General features: G+C 39.6%; 2 protein-coding genes across 6 annotated transcripts; one reads left to right on the plus strand and one right to left on the minus strand.

Annotated features, from left to right (window-relative positions):
• The first annotated feature begins 4,836 nt into the window (after positions 1–4,836).
• Positions 4,837–16,838, plus strand: LOC104595489 (Pentatricopeptide repeat (PPR-like) superfamily protein). 5 transcript variants are annotated; one of them, XR_016084066.1, is made up of 5 exons: positions 4,840–5,547; positions 5,981–6,111; positions 6,380–8,223; positions 11,122–11,405; positions 11,562–12,122. XR_016084066.1 is itself a non-coding variant. In XM_088901256.1 (4 exons), the coding sequence occupies exons 1-3, from the start codon at positions 5,435–5,437 to the stop codon at positions 8,203–8,205; spliced, it is 2,070 nt and encodes a 689-aa protein (XP_088757382.1). In that variant the 5' UTR covers positions 4,837–5,434; the 3' UTR covers positions 8,206–8,223; positions 12,220–16,838. The 5 variants fall into 5 exon arrangements, 1 of the variants encoding a protein (XP_088757382.1); XR_016084069.1 differs by lacking the exon at positions 4,840–5,547 and adding an exon at positions 5,581–5,782; XR_016084068.1 differs by lacking the exon at positions 4,840–5,547 and adding an exon at positions 5,613–5,797.
• On the minus strand, positions 14,011–15,790 carry TBL27 (TRICHOME BIREFRINGENCE-LIKE 27). Its single transcript, XM_010256283.3, has 2 exons — positions 15,601–15,790; positions 14,011–15,428 (listed from the first exon to the last, which is right to left on the minus strand). Exons 1-2 carry the CDS (start codon positions 15,788–15,790, stop codon positions 14,323–14,325), a joined length of 1,296 nt encoding a protein of 431 aa, XP_010254585.1. The 3' UTR covers positions 14,011–14,322.
• Positions 16,839–19,579: the final 2,741 nt, after the last annotated feature.

The following is a 19,579-nucleotide window of genomic DNA, read 5'->3' on the forward strand; positions in this document are numbered from 1 at the left end:
AATTCACTCGAGTGGGTGATCATAGTGATAGGATCAGCCCCTTTGTCGGACAAAGTGAATGATCGGGACTGCACTCTCTCTAATGGAAACCAAAACTGTCGACAGTTGATTTCAACCATGTTTGAGATTTGTTTTGCAAAATATATTTATATGAATATATACATATTATGTTTTATGAAAAAGGTTTGCAAAAGGTTTTAATTCCCATGATCCATTTGAGCAGAGAGTGCAACACTGTACCTTGCAGCCGAGAGAGAGATCCTCTCTTGTCGGGTAGTGTTTAATCATTAAGGGTTGAGAGGTTAAGTATAAGACCATTTAGGGTTGTTATACATAATGGGCTAATCTAACTTAAGACCGTTGTCCTTGGGCCTTCATAAGATGGTTGGACTCAATGACCATTTAGTGTAAATGTTGGGCCCATTAAGAGCCCATACTAAAGAACTAAGGGGTTCACTATGCTTAGCAGTGAATTCGGCCAGACTTTGTCACTGAAGCTAGGCTAAACCCAAATGGGCTTTTGTGAAGTCAATGTTGGGGTCTCACACCATACAAAAAGAGCCAAGTTACCCAGCAACTAAAAAGGGGATGTGAGCTACTTACTCAATGGGCCCAGGGCCCATGAATAATTGGATTAATCAGGATGTCCAAATCTTTATTTGGATTAACCTGTCATGTGACATGAGCGAATTTGGGTATGGATATGGGCTTGGATTAGCAAATCGGATAAGAGGATAAGTCTTAACCACTTAAAGAGTCTAGATCCAAATAAAAATTTGGGTAAGGAAGCTCCTAATTGGATTAGGAGAGCTGCTCTTTAAGGTATATAAATATAGAGGAGGGCGAACTGCTCCATGTTTACACACTGCTCTCAGTTTTCTCTCTCTCCTTTTGCTCTTGCCGCCCTAACCCTAATTCGACCTCCATTCTTGAACTGATAAAGATTAGTTCTAATATCTGATTTTGCAAGAAAACATCACATTTATTTCGTGCTCATCACCCTTTCTTAATCCAAGTTGTTGGATTGTAGTTCTTGTTGAAGGACTGCGTTGCTGAATCGACTTCACCTTAAGTTGTGCCATCTTTAGTGGAGGCTGGTTTTGATACCCTCTTTGGGCATGATCACCCACTTTGAGAACTACACGTGTGGAATCCGTATCAGGTATTCCTCTCCCTTTCTTTTGGTTTCAGATCTGGTCCGGTTCGGTGCAAGAACGATCCTTGAAAAATGTAATTTTTATAAAACTGGGAATGCAATTCCCAGAAAGGCAAGAAGAAATTTTTGAAATTTCGCCCTACCATCCTGCATGGTCCGGCCATCCATATGATGGATTTCCCCTTCCTTCAGAGACAACCCGTAAAATAAGGGGTACTGATCAAGAATTTTCCCTTAAAACTAAAATCATGGAGAGAGGGAATGTTGTAGTATTTGCATTGATAAAAGGAAAAATGGTGAAGAAGAGACCCTGTAAATGTCGAGTTTATATGATAATTGCCTTAACAACACATCTATATTTTAAAAACCCTTTAAATACAATGCCAATGTATTCTGGTTGCAAAGATTTAGAAGCGCCACTACATAGGTGATACCTACAACCAGATATGAGGGGAACTTAGATCTAATGCATTTGGATTCGAAGGGATTTTTTGTTCGAGTCCATTAAATGTTTTAACACATCATTCAGTGCTCCACTGATTGTTATGACTGACAAAACTAGTTTTAAATAAAAAAGTGATAACTTAAGTTAATATCGATAGAAATTTTCAAAAAGGATTCTAATAGATAATAGCAATTTTTTGCCCCTAATATAAATAAAAATCAAACTCTAAATATAATAACCAACAGGGAAAATTCCCGATCAATACCCAATTTGGTCCTTGAACTTTAAAATACGACAATCCAGTATCCAAACTTTCGAAACACAATAATCAAGTACTTGTCGTTAACCAATCGTTAAGTGGCATGTGAAAAGACACAAATGTCCTTCAAGTGTCATCTAATTTTCTTTATCAACAATTCACTAAATTCAGAACCAACTATCAAATTTTTCTTCCTTGCGACAACAATACTTTTGTCTTTCTTCTCCTCTAAATTTTTCATCCCCCAGACCAAAACCGTTGAACGGGTCGACAGTTCGACCGCCTAGGTCAATGGGTTGTTGACTGATTCAACGATTTTCGGCCAGGGAGCATGTTTGGGGTAAAACAGAACCGGTTGCCTGGACGGTTCTCAGGCCGAACGGTCTGACCGTCCAGGTTAGCGTCGGTTCGAAAACCATGATTTCTAGGAGAAAAGTTTTCCTTTAACTACTATAATTATCTTATCCGAAAAATGGAAAAAGAGAAAAGTCTCCGGCCACCATCACTTCTCTCTCTCTCTCTTTCAAGTATCAAGACAAAGCTTCCAGTTTTTCTCCTCTCTTTTACATGTGGGAATAAAATATTACTGTATTAAGTTAAAAAAATAAAAATAAGTTGTATAAAACCTGGAATTTTCTATTCTTGGAAAAGATTTGGTACAACTTTGCGAGAAAGGAAAAGTCGTTGCAAGTGTTTGTGATAGAGATCTAGCTTGGGCTTTGTTGCAAGGGTTTTAGTGTTTGTGACAGAGAGCTTGGGTTCTGTTTCATCTTCTTGAGGAAGAAGATGATGAACAGTGTGTTTTATTTTCAAGGGTAATTTTGACATTTTCAAGTCTTAAATTGCATATGAGGTCACATGATATATACATAACTAACGATCCATTAATAGCAGGTACTAGATTGTCGCGTTTCGAAAGTTCGAGTACTAGATTGCCACATTTTAAAGTTCGGAAACCAAATTATCACCTGAGCCAAAGTATAGGATACCAATCGGGAATTTTCCTTCTTCCTCTAAAAGAACAAACCGCGGCGGGCAAACTTGTTCTCCTTCTTATTGGCTAGAATCCCTCCACTGGACCATGCCTACACTACCCTGGTTCTTCTTCTTCTTCATCATCTCTCTCTCTCTCTTCTTCCTCTTCCCCATTCTTTATTCCAAAGGGAATTTACCAAAACTTCTGGAAAGTTGATTCGAGCTCGTCTTCTGGAGTTGTAAATGGAAAGAGAGTGACGTTGCAACGGGGTGCTGGGTTATTCTCGATCTCACTGGCATCACATTAACTCTGGGTTGTTAGTCACTGGATTCTATTGTTGGGGCTGGGAGTTCTTGACTACCCTTTTGCTTTTCAGTTGTGCTCATCGCATGAAATCTGGATTCTATGAATTCTTCTATCTTGTTTTACATATTTTGCTTTATTTTGTTTTTCTGCTGGGGTCTTTGGGTGGGTTGTCATGCTGGCGCCATTTCTGACGAAGACGTATCAGCTAGTGGATAATGCAAGCACGGACGATGCGATCTCGTGGAACGACAACGACACCACTTTCGTTGTCTGGAAACCTGCAGATTTCGCCCAAGATTTGCTCCCTAATTACTTCAAACACAACAACATCTCGAGTTTCATTCCCCAACGCAACACCTACATATGTATGTTATCACTCTTTCCTCCCTCACTCCTCTCTTTCTCTGTAATCGTAATTTTCTTCGTTATAATCATTTAATTTATCTTTGATTATTGTTTTTGCTTTCTATTTATGCCAAAGTAAACGAGATGCCATTAATAAATAATAATACTTTCTCCGAGGTTCTGGAGTGATTGGATATCTCCGGTGGCTTCAGCATGCATTTGAAGATGAATTTCGCTTTTAGTGCTCAAGTTCAGGTGAATGGTTGTGAATGGATCATTCGCTTTTAGTGCCCCTTAATTGATATTTTTTTTAAAAAAAAGCCATCTTTCACCTGAGGCGGCTGACTATTATATTAAAAGTATTACTTTTATTCATATTAGGGGTCAAAAGTTGTCTTTATCAGCTAGAACCCCATTTTAAAATCCTTGTGTTTTCAGACTCTAACATTTCCCTAGAGGTGTAAAACGGGCCGTCCTAGGCCATGCCTCCCTCTCCTGGGATATTTTGGGGGATTGGCCTGACACAACCCACGGCCCAAGTCCACTCGAGCCTGGGTTGGGTCGGGCTGGTTCATGGGCCGAGCCTTGGGCTAAGCCAAGCCGTGGACCAGGCTAAAGTTATTTATTTAAAAAATTAAAAAAAAAAAAACTTAAAATTTTAATTTTATATGAATTTTGATGTACACAATAATTAAATAAAATAGTATAATAAAATTTGAAAAAAAAAGTTTTATTTTATTAATATGTTATTACATAATTATAATTTATATAATATATATGGATTGGGCCATGCCAGCCTACGGACCATGAGCGGCACAACATGATAATGTGGGTTGTACTGGCTCGACCCGTTGACCTCAAGCCCCAAGCCCAACATGACCCATACAATTATATCAGGCCACAACATGGCCCTTGGACCATCGGGCCAGACCAAACCAGCTCAAAATCGTGTTAAGCCACAAACGGCATAGCCAGATTTACACCTTTCTCCCCTAATCCCACCATTAACAGCAACAAGCCATTATCAACGGTATTCAAATTGCAACAGAACAACGACTGTGGATTTTAATGGCAACAGCAACAGTGTTAACGGAAAGCTTCAAGCATCAAGAGTATTCATAAGAAATACTCTTATGGTTTATCTAATCGTGTAAGTATACCCCTACTGTTTGAACGGCAACGGCAACGACAATATCTTTTTTTATTGTTTAAATTTCTTAAACTATTCTTACTAATTGACTAAGTGTATACCCCTATGTTTTTGACAATTCACTAGTTCTACCTTACCGTTTGCGTTCATTAATAGTGACGTATATTTTTTTTAAATCCAATTTTACCATTACAGTCTTCTTCCTTTCACCATCAACAGCAAACCGAACTGGGTCCTTAACCTGCCGCTGCATTAGCCGCCTCCACCTCCGGCTCCTCTCCCACACACACTTCTCTTGTTTCACCTCCGCCGCTTGGGTTCCCGAACGTTCGACTAGTAATCACCAAAATAGGATGACCCAATGTCGGAAAAGGGTTGCGGCCAAAACAGGGTTGTTGAACTCGGTACCAATGCTTTTAGCCACCGACGATCAATCTCTCGAGAGAGCTTTCAGTCCCTATAGTGAAATTCTGGAATTAAAGGTCATCGGTGATCGTGAGATGGGTAGATATAGAGGGTTTGGGTTCGTCGTTTTCTGTGATGAGCAGTGCATTGAGGATTATGCAGATCGTAGGGCAGATTCTCGATGGCAGAAACATCACCGTCAACTGGGCGCAGTTAAAAGGAAGCAGTGATGGCGGCAGATCCCAATTCAATAGAAATAGTTCTGAATTCTGATGGAAGATCGGAAGATGGATTAAGTAAAATGGTGGTAAAATACAGGGGGTGTTAGTAAAACACAAATTAAAAGAGTAGGGTTTAATAATTATCAAAAACTATAAAGGGTGTTTTAGTAAATGACCCAAACAAAAAAGATTCTGCCCTCAATCCGTATTCCGGTATTCGGTGGAGAAAACCAGAAAACAAAGGAGAAACCTAAAGGGTTTTCCACCAAAGGAACCAGAACCAGGTAAAATCTCTTTTCTCTTTCTGCAACCGAACCATTGCTTTATATACCTTTTGAAAATAGTAAGATTCTTCGGAGAAAACTCTTGTCTTCTTATTTTTTTCTCACTTGAAGGCCCTGTTTTTCAGAAATTGAAGCTAAGTGACATGTATCCCTCCACTTGAAAACACTATTTTTTATCAAGCAACAAGTGCAGGCTGTTGCTCTGTTGCTCTGTATCTCAGCCATTATTTTTTAGGTCTCCACACAGAACGTTAGCATTTCGTACTTGTATTCGAGTGCATAGCTTCCTCCTCCTCTGTCTCTCCCTCGTTCACAACACACACACACAGAAAATTATTGTTTTTATAGCACATTTTTTATACCTTGAGAATGACTTTCTATCTGTATGTTTGGAAGTTGAGCATAAACGTTTGTCTCTTTACATTTCAAGCAGGAATTGTATCAAGGTTAGAGTTCCCTTCTATTTAGACCATTTTTGCAGTGGAAACATGATACGAAGGTTCATAGTTTTGAGGCGAGAAATCACCACTATGCCTTACCTATGTGAGAGGATAATGCAAACCGGTAATGTTCTCTTTTCCTTTTTCACCTTGATTATTTTCTATATTTATTCTTTACAAGATTTTTCAATCTTTGCCAATTGGTTCATATCAAATTTAATACTATCAAATAATAATGTTGGCTTTCTATTTCTTATTAATTAATTCATAATGTTATCTGCCATATCTGTCTAGTTTTGATTGAACAAATTCTGAAAAAGAATGTGTACCTGTTTTAAGTTTCCATAATTTAAATTTTGAAAAAAATTCATAAACTTGTTCCCTATGTGCAGATAGTGAAATTGTCCAAATGTTCCAACCGCCAAATCCCAAATGTAGCTTCCCAAATTTTCCAACAAATCCTAAATTATCTGGGAAAGATAATTCTGTTCGTACATTGGATGAGAGATTCATAAGGATCTTGAAGATATTCAAATGGGGCCCTGATGCAGAGAAGGCTTTAGAAGTGTTAATGTTGAAGGTGGATCATCGACTGGTTCGTGAAGTTATGAAGATAAATGTTGAGATCAGTGTTAAAATCCAATTCTTCAAGTGGGCTGGGAAGAGAAAAAATTTTGAGCACAATTCAATTACATATATGGCTCTGATTCGTTGCTTAGATGAAGCTGAATTGATCGGTGAAATGTGGAAGACAATTCAAGACATGGTTAGGAGCACATGCCTCATTGGACCTACTGAATTATCGGAGATTATTAGGATATTAGGCAAGGCAAAAATGGTGAATAAGGCACTTTCTATCTTCTATCAGATCAAGGCTCGTAAGTGCAAACCAACAGCAAGCACTTATAATTCCATGATATTGATGCTTATGCAAGAGGGGCACCATGACAAGATCCATGAGCTCTATAATGAAATGTGTAATGAGGGTAACTGTTACCCTGACACAGTAACCTACAGTGCACTTATATCTGCATTCAGCAAACTGGGTCATGAGGATTCTGCCATTAGGTTGTTTGATGAAATGAAAGAGAATGGGTTGCAAGCCACAGCAAAGATCTATACCACTCTGATTGGAATCTTCTTCAAGTTGGGTATTGTTGAGAAAGCTTTGGTGTTATTCTCTGAGATGAAAGAGAAGTGTTGTATGCCTACTGTTTTTACTTACACTGAGTTGATCAAGGGACTTGGAAAAGCTGGAAGAGTTGAAGAGGCTTATTCGATGTTCCTCAATATGCGGGAAGATGGCTGTAGGCCAGATGTTGTGCTCATAAACAATCTAATAAACATTTTAGGCAAGGCAGGGCGATTAAAGGATGTTCTTAAGCTGTTTGAGGTTATGGGTTCTCTTCAATGCACTCCAAATGTGGTGACATATAACACTATAATGAAATCTTTATTTGAATCCAAAGCTCCTGCATCAGAGGTTTCCTCCTGGTTTGAGAAGATGAAAGAGAATGGAATAGTTCCTAGCGCCTTTACTTATTCAATTCTTATTGATGGTTTTTGCAAGACAAATAGAGTTGAGAAAGCTTTGCTCTTGCTTGAAGAGATGGATGAGAAAGGTTTTCCTCCTTGCCCAGCTGCTTATTGTAGTTTAATTGATGCTCTTGGCAAAGCAAAACGGTATGAAGCTGCAAATGAGTTATTCCAAGAATTGAAAGAGAATTGTGGATCTTCAAGTGCTCGGGTATATGCTGTGATGATCAAACACTTTGGAAAATGTGGGCGTCTCAGTGAGGCCGTCGATCTTTTTAATGAGATGAAGAAACTTGGGTGCAAGCCAGATGTTTATGCTTATAATGCACTTATGTCAGGGATGGTGAGGGCTGGCATGATAGATGAAGCCCACTCCTTGTTTCAAACAATGGAAGAAGAAGGTTGTGCTCCAGATATAAACTCACATAATATCATTTTGAATGGATTGACAAAGACAGGTGGCCCTAAAAGGGCAATAGAGATGTTCACAAAAATGAAAAATTCAAAGATTAAGCCAGATGCTATTTCTTACAACACCATTCTTGGCTCTCTCAGCCGTGCTGGTATGTTTGAAGAGGCAGCAAGACTTATGAAAGAGATGAAATCAAATGGATTTGAATATGATCTCATTACTTACTCATCAATACTTGAGGCCGTTGGTAAAATTGATGAAGAGGCATAGTCAGCTTCGTGACACCTGGTATGTTCATTAGCTGTACTTAATTTTTGCTTATCTTCTTTAATATCGAGGTTCCTTGGTAAAATAATTTTAGATTTTAATGGTTAACTTAATCTGTCTAGCAAAGTCTCCAATGGATGGATGAGTTAAGATGGCTATAGACTTAAATAGGGAAGGTCAATTCATGTGGCTCGTTCTTGGCATGAGTACAGTTGATATAAACAAGCATACCATGCTTTTGGAACATTACAAGAGAGTAGGGGAGGCGTTCTTTGGTGCTCAAGATTCTAGAAGCCTTTAGCAGTCTTTTTCTTTTTTGTCTCGAACGTGAATCCATTTATTTCCAGTTGCAAGGCCAAGATATGCTGGAAGTGGAGTTGTTCTGGTCTCTTCAGTATTCAGAGTTTTTATGCCTTTCCTCTGAGATGGTATAGTCTATGGTTTCAGATACTCCAAGATGTAGGCGAAGTTGTTCTATTTATTAGTTTCTTTTCTTGCTTGACCGTCAGCCAAAAAGAGGATCCCAAATGAGGATTACCTTGCTAACCAGAACCTTGTTGGGGGGGGGGGGTGTTCATGGGCCAAGTTTCTTGGTATGTTCTGTGTTATTAATTTGAATAAGTATGTCTTGCTTTTGGATTGTTGCAAGAGAGTATTTAGATGAGTTATCTGGTGCGCAGGATTCTTCTTCTTTTGAATGTGGATCATCTTTTCAGCTGCAGGGATATAAAATCCAAAAAGTGGAGCTAGATTAGGCTTTCTTATTTGGAGGTTTAATACCTTTTCTATGATGGTATAGTTTATGGTTTCTTACCACCCAAGATTTGGGCAGAGTTGTTTAGTTGTTTCATTTTGATGCAGCTTTTTTTTGCTTGGACATCAAATACAGATCCTAATTTTTATATCACCTTACATACTGAACTTTTAGGGCAAGGAGAGTGAAAAAAAGTTATCTTGTCTTCTCTCAGATAACTTGTCAAGCCAGCAGAGATCTCTACCCATTGTGTAGCTCTTATGAGCCTTTTGTGGATTTAGTTTGTTCTAAAACTACAACCCTCCCAATGCATTGGTTTTGTATCTTGGTTTTAAAGGCTTGTGAGATGAGGCAAAGAAGTGTATGTCTCAAGGTGAGGCAGGCTGTTTCACCTTGCTTCAACAGCGTCACAAAATGAAGACAAAACATAAGTCTTGAAGGTTAAAAGGTGTGTATCTCTTGCCCAGATGCCCAAATCCATGGAGGTGTATGCCCTAACTATTGACACTGCAAAACCAGCATTGACCATGAGATTAGGGGTAGAAATGTGTCTGTGATTGGAAGAAGACAAAGGACCAAAGGCTAAAGACAATCAATCGGTCTAGCATTAGAACCCTGAGAGAATTGGGACAGGAAATGTGAAGTTTTAGTCATTTGATTGCAAACTTGTGGAGTTCTTAAGGTCAACTCTTCTATGTAAAAATGAAAAAGGGGTCTCCCCCCCCCCATCTTTATTTTTTACTCTTTAAAATAACAATGGGGAAACATGGAGTCATCTATTGCATAAGTTCCACTCAATTGTGTTTTTCCCTTTTTGGTCTCATTCGTGTCTTGACAAGTCATTTACCTGGATAAATGCACTTATCCATTCAAGTGTTTCTTGGGATACACTTACCCGGATAAGTGTACTTACCATTGTTCTTTTGTTCCCCGAGTAAAGTTGTACAATGACTATTTTATCCAAAAAAAAAGTGACATTATTGAAGGGACAATATTGTCCTATCACGTATTAGCAATTTTCGGTGCAGATGGGTAAATGAGCTGCTCAGGAATCATTCTTTTCCATGGGGCCCACTAATACCGAAATACAAAAACGGGTTTATTTCTTTAATGTGGGACCCACCAACTTACCCAGCCCCACTTCCTGAAAACGAACGAGGCCTTCTAGTCCAAAATACTTGGTGTTTGTCCACCTAAATAGATTATGGTATCTATAACGAGGATGATGGTGTTGATGTTTCAAGAGATAGGTATTTCTTAGACTTAAAACAATAAAACATGTTAAACAAAGATAGGTATTACCTTATCTTTTATCAAAAAAAAAAAAAAATTCTAGAAACTAATAGATCCCTCATTCCCTCCAAATGACTTCAAGTTTTACTTCAAGCACCCACACAACTTATTGTTGATTGTGGTTACCATGTCCACTGAAACTTTGCTCTATGTTTCAATGTATTACTTGAACTTCCTCATGATGATAGAAATTGGTCAGGTGCAATTCTCACATATTATATTGGTTACAATAGTAACTAGAATGACAACTATGAGGTATATGCTGTTTTGTATTAAAACAAGGATATGCTTATGATCTTTCTTCAGGCATGAAAAGTACAGTAGCTTGAATTTATTGAAGATTTCCGACTGGAAATAAGAAGTTATGAATGTAAGAAATAGTAAAAACTGCAAAATGATAAATAAGGCTATTACTTAACATCAGCCTCAGTTATCTAGGGTCTTGGGAGTGGTAAACTGGATATGGTCCTAACCTTTTGTCATTTTTTTTGGGCACAAAGTGGCCACTCTCAGGCCCGAACCTGTGTTCCCATATAACCCAAATTGATGAAATGGTTTACCTGTCAATTAACTAACTACTAAATAGTAAATTTCCCTCTTTTTGGTATGAACATACTAAAGTCACTAATGTTATGAAGTTACCCAGTGTCAAGTAGTCCTTATAGAGTCCTTATTTATTTATTTATTTTTCATTGTGGGGGGATTACCTACATACAATAGAGTTACAGGAACCTGAAATCTCTCTCTATACCAGCATGTTTCTTTATTATATTTAGATTTTAGAAGTAAATTTTATGTATCATTAACTGTTATACAACTCTTCCATATTTATTAATGTTTATTTTGATATGGATCCTTTTTTTCTATACCAGGAATGAAATAGACTGGTGATTAGTATTTCAAGTTTGATCCTAAGATGCTCAGGGAGTATTAAGGGTGATACCATTCATTACCTTCCCTGTGTGGTTCCAGGCAAAATGGATCAGCTAGGTGCTTGAGTTGTTGGTAGAGAGCACTTGATGGCCTAGATGTTGAGGGCCTTGAGGCTTGAGCTGTGCCAAGTTGGACCTCCTTACAAAATAGCAGAAATGTCTGTCTTAATATAATTTGGGTTCTGTTCTTACTTTCAGCTTTGATCTTATTCCTGGTAACTTGAGTAAGTATTCAAACCTACTTGAATTATTTTTATTAAATTTGCACCTTTCAGAGTGAATAAGAAATAGGGATTTTTCAAAGGTTTCTTTTGTTGAGTCATTCTCTCTTTTTTAAGTGTTATATTTTAACAGAACCTACTGTCTGAATTATTACTCAGGTATGAGAAGGTTTCACTTCCATCTATTAGTCCTCTCTAAAAGGAATTGACGATCCTCACAACCACACATGACCTGTACTTTTAAGCAAAAAGACCAGAAGACCGTTAAAAGCATTAGGGGGTTGCTGTTCAAAGTAGTAGTTGGGTAGTACAACAGCAGTTGAGCAGTTCAAGTTGAAAACATTGTTAGCATTCCAAAGCAGGTGGTGTCCATTGGTGGTAGCCAAGTAATGGGAGACGAGAGAAAATTTTAGGCCAAAGCATAAGAAGCAAGGGGCTTTCATTGTCAACTAACAAATAAAAATACTGTATCAGCTGGTTCTATTAATCATCATAAATTGCATTTTGGGTAAAGGACTTTCCTGACTATTCCTCTCCTGTAGCGTGAAGTGGGAAGATTTTGTTGATTGGATACATACAGTGACTGTTATGGCATCAATATTGTTGATATACTATGACAATACATTGACAGTAACTAGAAATTTTACTTTTCCCATCAGGGAAGGGATTTCCAAGGATAAAAATGAAAGGTGGTATTTGCAGCTTGTGATTCTGTTAGTATGATTTGGTGCTTGTATGATTTTGTCATATTTTTCATTCCAGTAAAGTTTGTGTGGTTAAGAAAAGTTTTAATACAAGGCCACTGTTTGCAGTACAGACCACCATGACCAAATCATACGTGGGTGAGCTTTATAAACTTATTTGAAGGAGAAAAATTGGAAGTATTTTAGTTTCATTATCTAAAGGTCAGCAAATTGGGGTTCGGAAAACTTTCTGTTCCTAGTTAAAGGTCTCCAACTGGAAAAACAAGAGTGCAGGTGTTTCATAAGCAGTTTTCCAACCCAACTTGGGTGAAGCACTAATGGCATCACCGCATCATGTTGGTGTAGAGAGGTGTGCCATGAATCCAATTATGTGGGGCAGTGGAAGGAATGAAGAATTGAGTCCCATAAAATGGATCACCAAAAGGGTAAGGTTTTAAATTCTATAATGGTAATAGTTATTTATTGCACATGCCATTGTTAATCACTGTAAAAGATTATTTTATAGTCTTATAATTTCTAAATGTCAGAAATCATAGATTGCTGCACGCAAGGAAAGACCATAGGTTAGCTAGGAATTATCCACTGCCCTTGGCCGATGAATTCTAAAACCAAGTGATGTAGAAGACTAGGAACCATCAGTAAGACGTTAAACATCTGAGCAGACCAGATTAACCTGAACTATGCCTACTGGCTTCTTATCTTTGACAACCTTTCTATCTTTACCTGCATGAGTAATGGTGAACCGACATAAGAAGGGAAGGTAGAAGAAACAGTCAACGGGGCAAAGAAGGGAAGAACAGTTGTAAATCGTGCTCATTACATCGATTTCATAAAGGTTAGCCTCATAGCCTGGGAGTAGTCTCAACTCTCAAGAAATCGTTTCATTGTCTTTTGCATTGTGGTTCTTTTTCCTAGATCCTGGCACTATGGGTTTGACCCTAAGGGATGAAGTTGTGACCTGTAAGAAGGGATGAAGTTTTCATCCATGAAAGATCAATCCTTATTTGTGTCGTGGAGTGGTGGATTCCAAATTAAACAGTAAAAACATGTATCTCCGTTACGTTTTCCGTTTCCTCCTAAAGCTCCAAAATACCAATAGCAATGCCAAAGTTTTTAAACTCAAGTTTCTTACCCCGGCCGGAGTTCTGGACTGGACATGGTGTATTTGTTTGGAGGTGCGTAATAAGATGATGCTTTGGATCCCTTACCTTCTCGGGCGAAGGAAAGGTCAGTCCAGTCCAATGTCCAAGTACACCACCTCACATGGCAAATGCTGCAAATAAAAAAGTTGTGTGTTGGGGATGCCTGAATCTTGTCGAGCCATCCTGAGGCTCCTTGGGTAATGGCCATGGCCAAAACATTATCTATGATGATGAGGCATCGTGAAGTGATGTGGTGTTGTCCGTCAAGGCGTCAACGACGAAAGTGCCCTCTGCGGTGGCGCCAAACTTCCACCTCAACAATCCAGACCGTGTCGATAATGATCGTCTGTTGTCTGTCCCAAAAGCTAGCTGTTATGCATTGGACAAATGGACAAAAGCGATGGAACTGGATTGCTATAACCATTTGAGATCGACCCAAAGTCCATGATTGATGACAAACACTTTCTACATCTACAGAACAACAACTAAAGCGAAATAGTACATGGAGTATGATGAGTATGAGTAGTCTCTCTAATGAGCTTACCAGAGCAAGGAAAAAAGAGAGGGGAGACTGGGAGAGTTATGAGTGTTGTGGTGGGAAACCGGGAGTCCACTGATATTAGATATTACAACTTCCCTGGTCCAAGCACAATATACAACTCGAGAATATATAGCTCCCTAAAAAAGTAAAAAGGATCGCTTGTAAAAGTAAAAACATCCAATTCAGATCATTTGTGCACCTTACGCAACCAAAAAGCCTTCTTTAGCAAGATTGTAATGTTTCCTTTGTGTCATTAAAGCTCTGTCCTTTCTAATTCTGTCTCACTAGTCACTACTTTTGCTTTTTTAACTCGGAAAATGAAAGCTCAAGAATACAATGGCCAACCCTTCTTCCGCTTTCCTCTTCTAAAGCAATAATTATCCATACCCACAATCACAGACACAGAGAATCTCTCTCTCTCTCTCTCTCTCTCTCTCTCTCTGTTGAGCCATGAGTGTTGTGAACCAAAATGCACCAACTTTCTGCCTCACTCCCAACAGCATGAGCATGCCATGACCCCGTCGACCGTCGTCTCATCCATCTCTCCTTGAGCTTGACTGAGCCTCCCATCTCTTCATAAACTCTAACAGTATTGCATTCCACGTATCAGTGGGTCCCGGTAAGCACCAATGAACGCAGTCGTTCTGCACACGCTCCGGGATGCCATTGGCAAAAGGGAAAGGGTACATATACGGGCCAGGGTGGCCGTCCGGTCTCATCCACGATAATTTGGTCACATCCAATGCTTCCAACCTCAACCCGGCGACGCTGAGTTGGCTCGCTTTCTTCTTGGCCGCCTCCACCTCCTCCATTTCTATCCTCCTCATCTCTGCATCCATTGGTTGAAGCTCTTTCTCCCCTTCTGTGAACGGCTTCTTCTTCGGACAGGCCCCTGCCTTGTCCCATTCCCCTTCAAAATGCGAAGGTGAGAATGTGGTCACAATCACATCCATTGCACTACGCCTGTCTAACACAGCCTCAAGTGTTGTTTTCAAAGCTTTCCTCAACACATCGTAGAAACCAATCTCAGTGTGATTGAGACCAGGGCAATAATGGCACCCTAGTACTACTTCCCTCTCGAAATAAACTGCAGGATGGAGGAACCAGTGACCCACAGATAATACTATCATGTTCATCCCATCTAGATCCGATGCCCATCGGTCGTCAACGGAGTCCAAATACAGTCTGTTGTGATTGAAACCCGTGTTCGATTTCTCGATTCCTTTCACCAGGAATGGCGACCAATAAATTGAAACATTGATGTTATGAGAAGGAATGTACCATCTCCGGAACTTGTTATCGTCGCCGTTTCGGTAGACAAGGTCAAGAGTAGAGACGGTGGAGAGTAGGCAAAGTAACGATTCCAACTGGTTTCTGGCCATGGAATCGCCGATGAAAGCCAAATGTTTGTCCTTGAGGAGCCGGAGGAAGGTTGTGGGTTCAAACTTCGGGAGCGCACACCGCTTTGGTTTCCACCTCCAGTAGAGGAAACCCACATCAGGTCTTCCATGGCTGATGCAATTTTGGCCTTCCTTGATCGTACTGCAGCTTGTGCCGTTATAGAGAGGGCCCGACTTGTCGCGTACCCACTTGCCATCGGTGTAGTCACATGGGGTTTCGTTAGACCTTTCTTCTTGAGCTGCAAAAGGAACAACATATAGAAGACGATCCTCCTCTTAGTGACACAAATGCATCGCAAATTAAATCAGGAGAAGGGAGCTAAACATTCAGAAAGGTAATTGCAATGGAGAAGCCAAAAACAACAGAACAGACACATGGGCAGTTTTATATTAGGGTTGATGGAACTTTACCTTGAGAGGAGACGATGATGTGTTCGTTTTGGGGGACTTGATTGGGTAGAGATTGCGTTAGGGGAACATGGTAGAAGTAAAAATGAATGAGAGTCAAGGGAAGAAGAGCAAAAAGAGACAGGGTTAGGAGCTTCTTTGCCAGGGAGGAGTAGTGAGGTTGGGGTTTGAAATATTGACTGGTTATACCCATCTCATCTCATATCATTCTTTCTTATTCTTCTTCTTTACTCTGCGTTTCCGTGTCCCGGGTGTTGTTCCGTCGAGTGCCAGATTGAGACTTTGAGAGGACACGGCTCTCCTGAAAGAAGGCCAACCTTCCTGGATTAATGGAGACTGGAGAGAGAGAGAGAAAAAGAGAGAGGCAAGTGATCAAGCGGGCTTTTGGGTGGAGGTTACAAAAGGGTTGGTAATTGGTTTATACCTCTACGCGGTGATTCAGCGGAGGACACAGAGAGAATGGAATCTCATCAGGTTTAGTTCGCCTTCTCTCTCCTCCCGAAATCTCATATCTTTGGTTGACTGGGCTTACACTATCTCAGTCAAATTTTTTAAATTACCCTTATGCTTTAACTAATTGATTTTATCCTTATTTTACACGTATTATCTAAGAGTATCCCTAAGTTTTTCGACAATTTACTATGTCCTCCTTGTCATAAGCCATTAACATCCCTTAAGGAAAAGAATGAAAAAGACTATTTTACCTATTATTCTCCATTAAATTTTCAAAATGAAACTTTAACCCATTCAAACCTATGATTCGACAACTTCAATCGACAAAATCGTCGTTGCAGTTGCCGCCAATTATGTTCATCAGGTAAGAACGGAATCACATCTCTGAATATGAACGAATGAATCTTTGATGCTTCAATTCCTCCATGATGACCTACGGGGGAGAAGCAGGGGAAAGAGATGTGACCGCAATATGAGAAAGAACGGGGTTGAACCGTTCTCGTGTTACGGTGTCAGCGGTTTTGCACTACGGGGAAGAATGGGGTTGAGTCATTCTGTAGTTGCAATACGGACGGAGGTGACGAAGGGGGCAAGGGCAACAGGGGATGGGAGGTAGGAGTGGACACGTCCACCAGCCGCTATCCCTTTCTCCCGAATTTGAGTTCAACCAGCCGCTGTACATCCACTGATCCCATGTCCACAGGCGATAGGAGAGCCCTTTCTCCCAAGTGAGTATTGCACGGTTAAATCGATTCTTTTCTTTTGGTAAACATTTGATTCTTTGTTTTTATTTCTTTTTTAATCATTAATTTGTTAAATTATTTCTAGTTTCAGTGTTGAGATATCCTTTTTGTGATTAACCCTAAACCCCAATTTTTGGCCAATACGTGATGTAAGCTATGGCAGGCCTCATTTTCAGTGGAGCAAATCACAGACGCACATCTGCGCTCTTGTGGCTTATCTGAGCCAGAGTTGCAACGACAATAGAATGGATGACTATTGCCCGAGTATGGCTATGATCAGTCATCTCAGTAAATCTGAATAGTGTTTTGGCCTGAAATGATTGCTACAACAGGGGGTCTCAGCTATTATCGTCCGAGACCATTTTTTTCCATCAAACTGCAATGCTGACTCGGGCTTAACCAGGAGATTAGCAATAGAAAGAAGGGGCGACATTTTAGGTGGGAATTTTGATTAAAAGAATAACGAGAAGAAAATAGATTTAACAGATGGCCACATCACCATATCAGTTCAGCCAATGAAAAAAATCAGGGGTGCGGTGATGCTCTGTTTCTCCGCTAATTACAGCCGTGGGTGAAGAGGACGATAGAGATGGAACCACCGGAGGTGTCTTTGAGTTTCTCGAGAAGAGATAGAACCACACCAAATAAGAGGAGCAGAACGGGGGATGAAATCAGAGTGAGAGATGAGAGAGAAGAAGCACTGCTTAAACAATGCCTACGTTAACAATCCGGAAGTGGGAGAGAGAGAGAGAGAGAGATTTGAAAAGGTATTTTTGGAAAAAGTATCGTGCGTGATGTTATATGTGAGTAAGTGTTAGGACCGAAAAATTAACGACAGCAGAGGGGAGGTTTTTACATAAAGTTAAAACCATAAGGATAGTTTATTAAAAAAAAAAAAAAAATTGCCCTTTTCGTGTAAAGCGTAAACTGCGCCTAAAAGTGGAGGTGGAGGAGGGATGGAATCAATGGAATGGAAGAGTGACCATTTCTTTGGACTTTGTACACTCCTTGCGTGCATCAATTGTCATCCATCTACTCAACTCAATACTCATCTATCGCGCTTTTATTAGCCTCCATTTCCATGTCCTCGTCACCAATCACCATCTAGCCTTCTCACCCAATTCGCAGTGGTTTGCGTGATCTGATACCATTCTCCTTCATCCTTGTTTAATTGCTTTCCATGATATAAATACATAAATGTCGTCTCTACTGCCAGGTGCCAGCCCAGCCAGCCTCAGGAATCAGGATGCTGGAGCTTCTTCATTAATTCATTAATATTTAAAGACCAAAAATTAAGAAACAAAGTGCTCATAATTCAACACCTGCTCACAAATCACAATCGCATCACATGGGGTTGATGAATTATTCAACAACAATTAAAACAGCTATTACTACTGACAACTTTCTGACTTTTTGTTTGTCTGCTCTCCAGTCTCCCCTGCTACCAAACCAGCTAACGTTCGGTTGTCGTTTGCATACCCTTGTAGAAATACATTAATAATAATCAAAATGAAATACTCCATTTTCACCAACTAAACCATAGTCATAAAAAGTTGTTTCCTTTTCTTTTCTTTTACTCCCTTTAACCTGCAATCCTTCAACATTTGGGCTTTGGCAGCCGGCAGTGCCTCCTCCAAATGGCAGACCCGATCCCCGATCCCTGATCATGTTGAATTTATATAAATGCTCCCTGTTCCAGATGTGTATGCGATGTGTCCCCAGCATTCAAAATTTTCAAATGGGTGTCAATCAATTATTATAATTAGGATAGCACAGGTTTGAATCAAGCTTAAAATATCGGTACAGGCGTATCGACCTGTATCAAAGTTTGCTCCTCCCTTTCTTTTCTTCAGGGGTCGGTACAAGGCTGATCTACGTACTCAACCATGTCAAACCTCGATACCACTCTTGTAAGGGAGTATCGAGTTAAACTACCCATATCATATAATACACCCCGTATCAAGTGTACAATATCCAAATTTTGAAACTTGATTTAAACTGATTCCATTATAATATCATAATCGGAACGGATAGGTTGTTTATCTAAAATGTAACTATTCCCGATTAATATCATGACATCATTTCATTTCAGGTTTAATTCCAAAGAGATGAATTCTTTTGCAGAAAAGAAATGATTGGGCAAAATTTTCAGTAAACCCATCAAGCAGGGAAGCCCCTAAAACTGTAGCCATGTGGCAAATTCAATACACCAAAAATCTTTATCTTCGGATCATATATTGGTTCAATTCGTCCAATCCAATATAAATATATCCAATCTTTATTGTTCCGCCCAATCCCTCCAAATTGAATTTAATTTTGACCTATCCAACCCAAAACCGGTCCATTGATACACCAACATGGGACGGTGACCAATGACCAGGTTCATGTCTTAATTCATAAATTAAAACATGGAACTGGAAAGGGAAGGTGGGGACCACCTTCCAAACCACTTAGTCGTGGTTTAACTCTATCCACCACTTTCTTATTTTTACCCCCAAAAAGAGGCATTCCCAAATACTTTTCTCGTCCACCTAACTCACCCTCAAACTTCTTGCGATCATCCTACGGTATTCTGGTGAAACAATTTTGCTAAAAAATGTCCCCAGCTTGGAGTAGTTTATATCTTTCTCTCAAGTCTGAATACTTCCCAAATTCACTTCACAGTTCACACAATGATGTCTTTCCAAAGGGCAATAAATCAGCAGATGGGAAAGATATTGCATATAAAAATATATTACATATAAAGATATTACGCACACTTGTATGAAGCTTATAACTGATAAACT

This window comes from Nelumbo nucifera, chromosome 3 (genome assembly GCF_055504915.1).
Source record: "Nelumbo nucifera cultivar China Antique chromosome 3, China Antique-T2T, whole genome shotgun sequence".
In the NCBI taxonomy this organism is placed as follows: domain Eukaryota; kingdom Viridiplantae; phylum Streptophyta; class Magnoliopsida; order Proteales; family Nelumbonaceae; genus Nelumbo; species Nelumbo nucifera.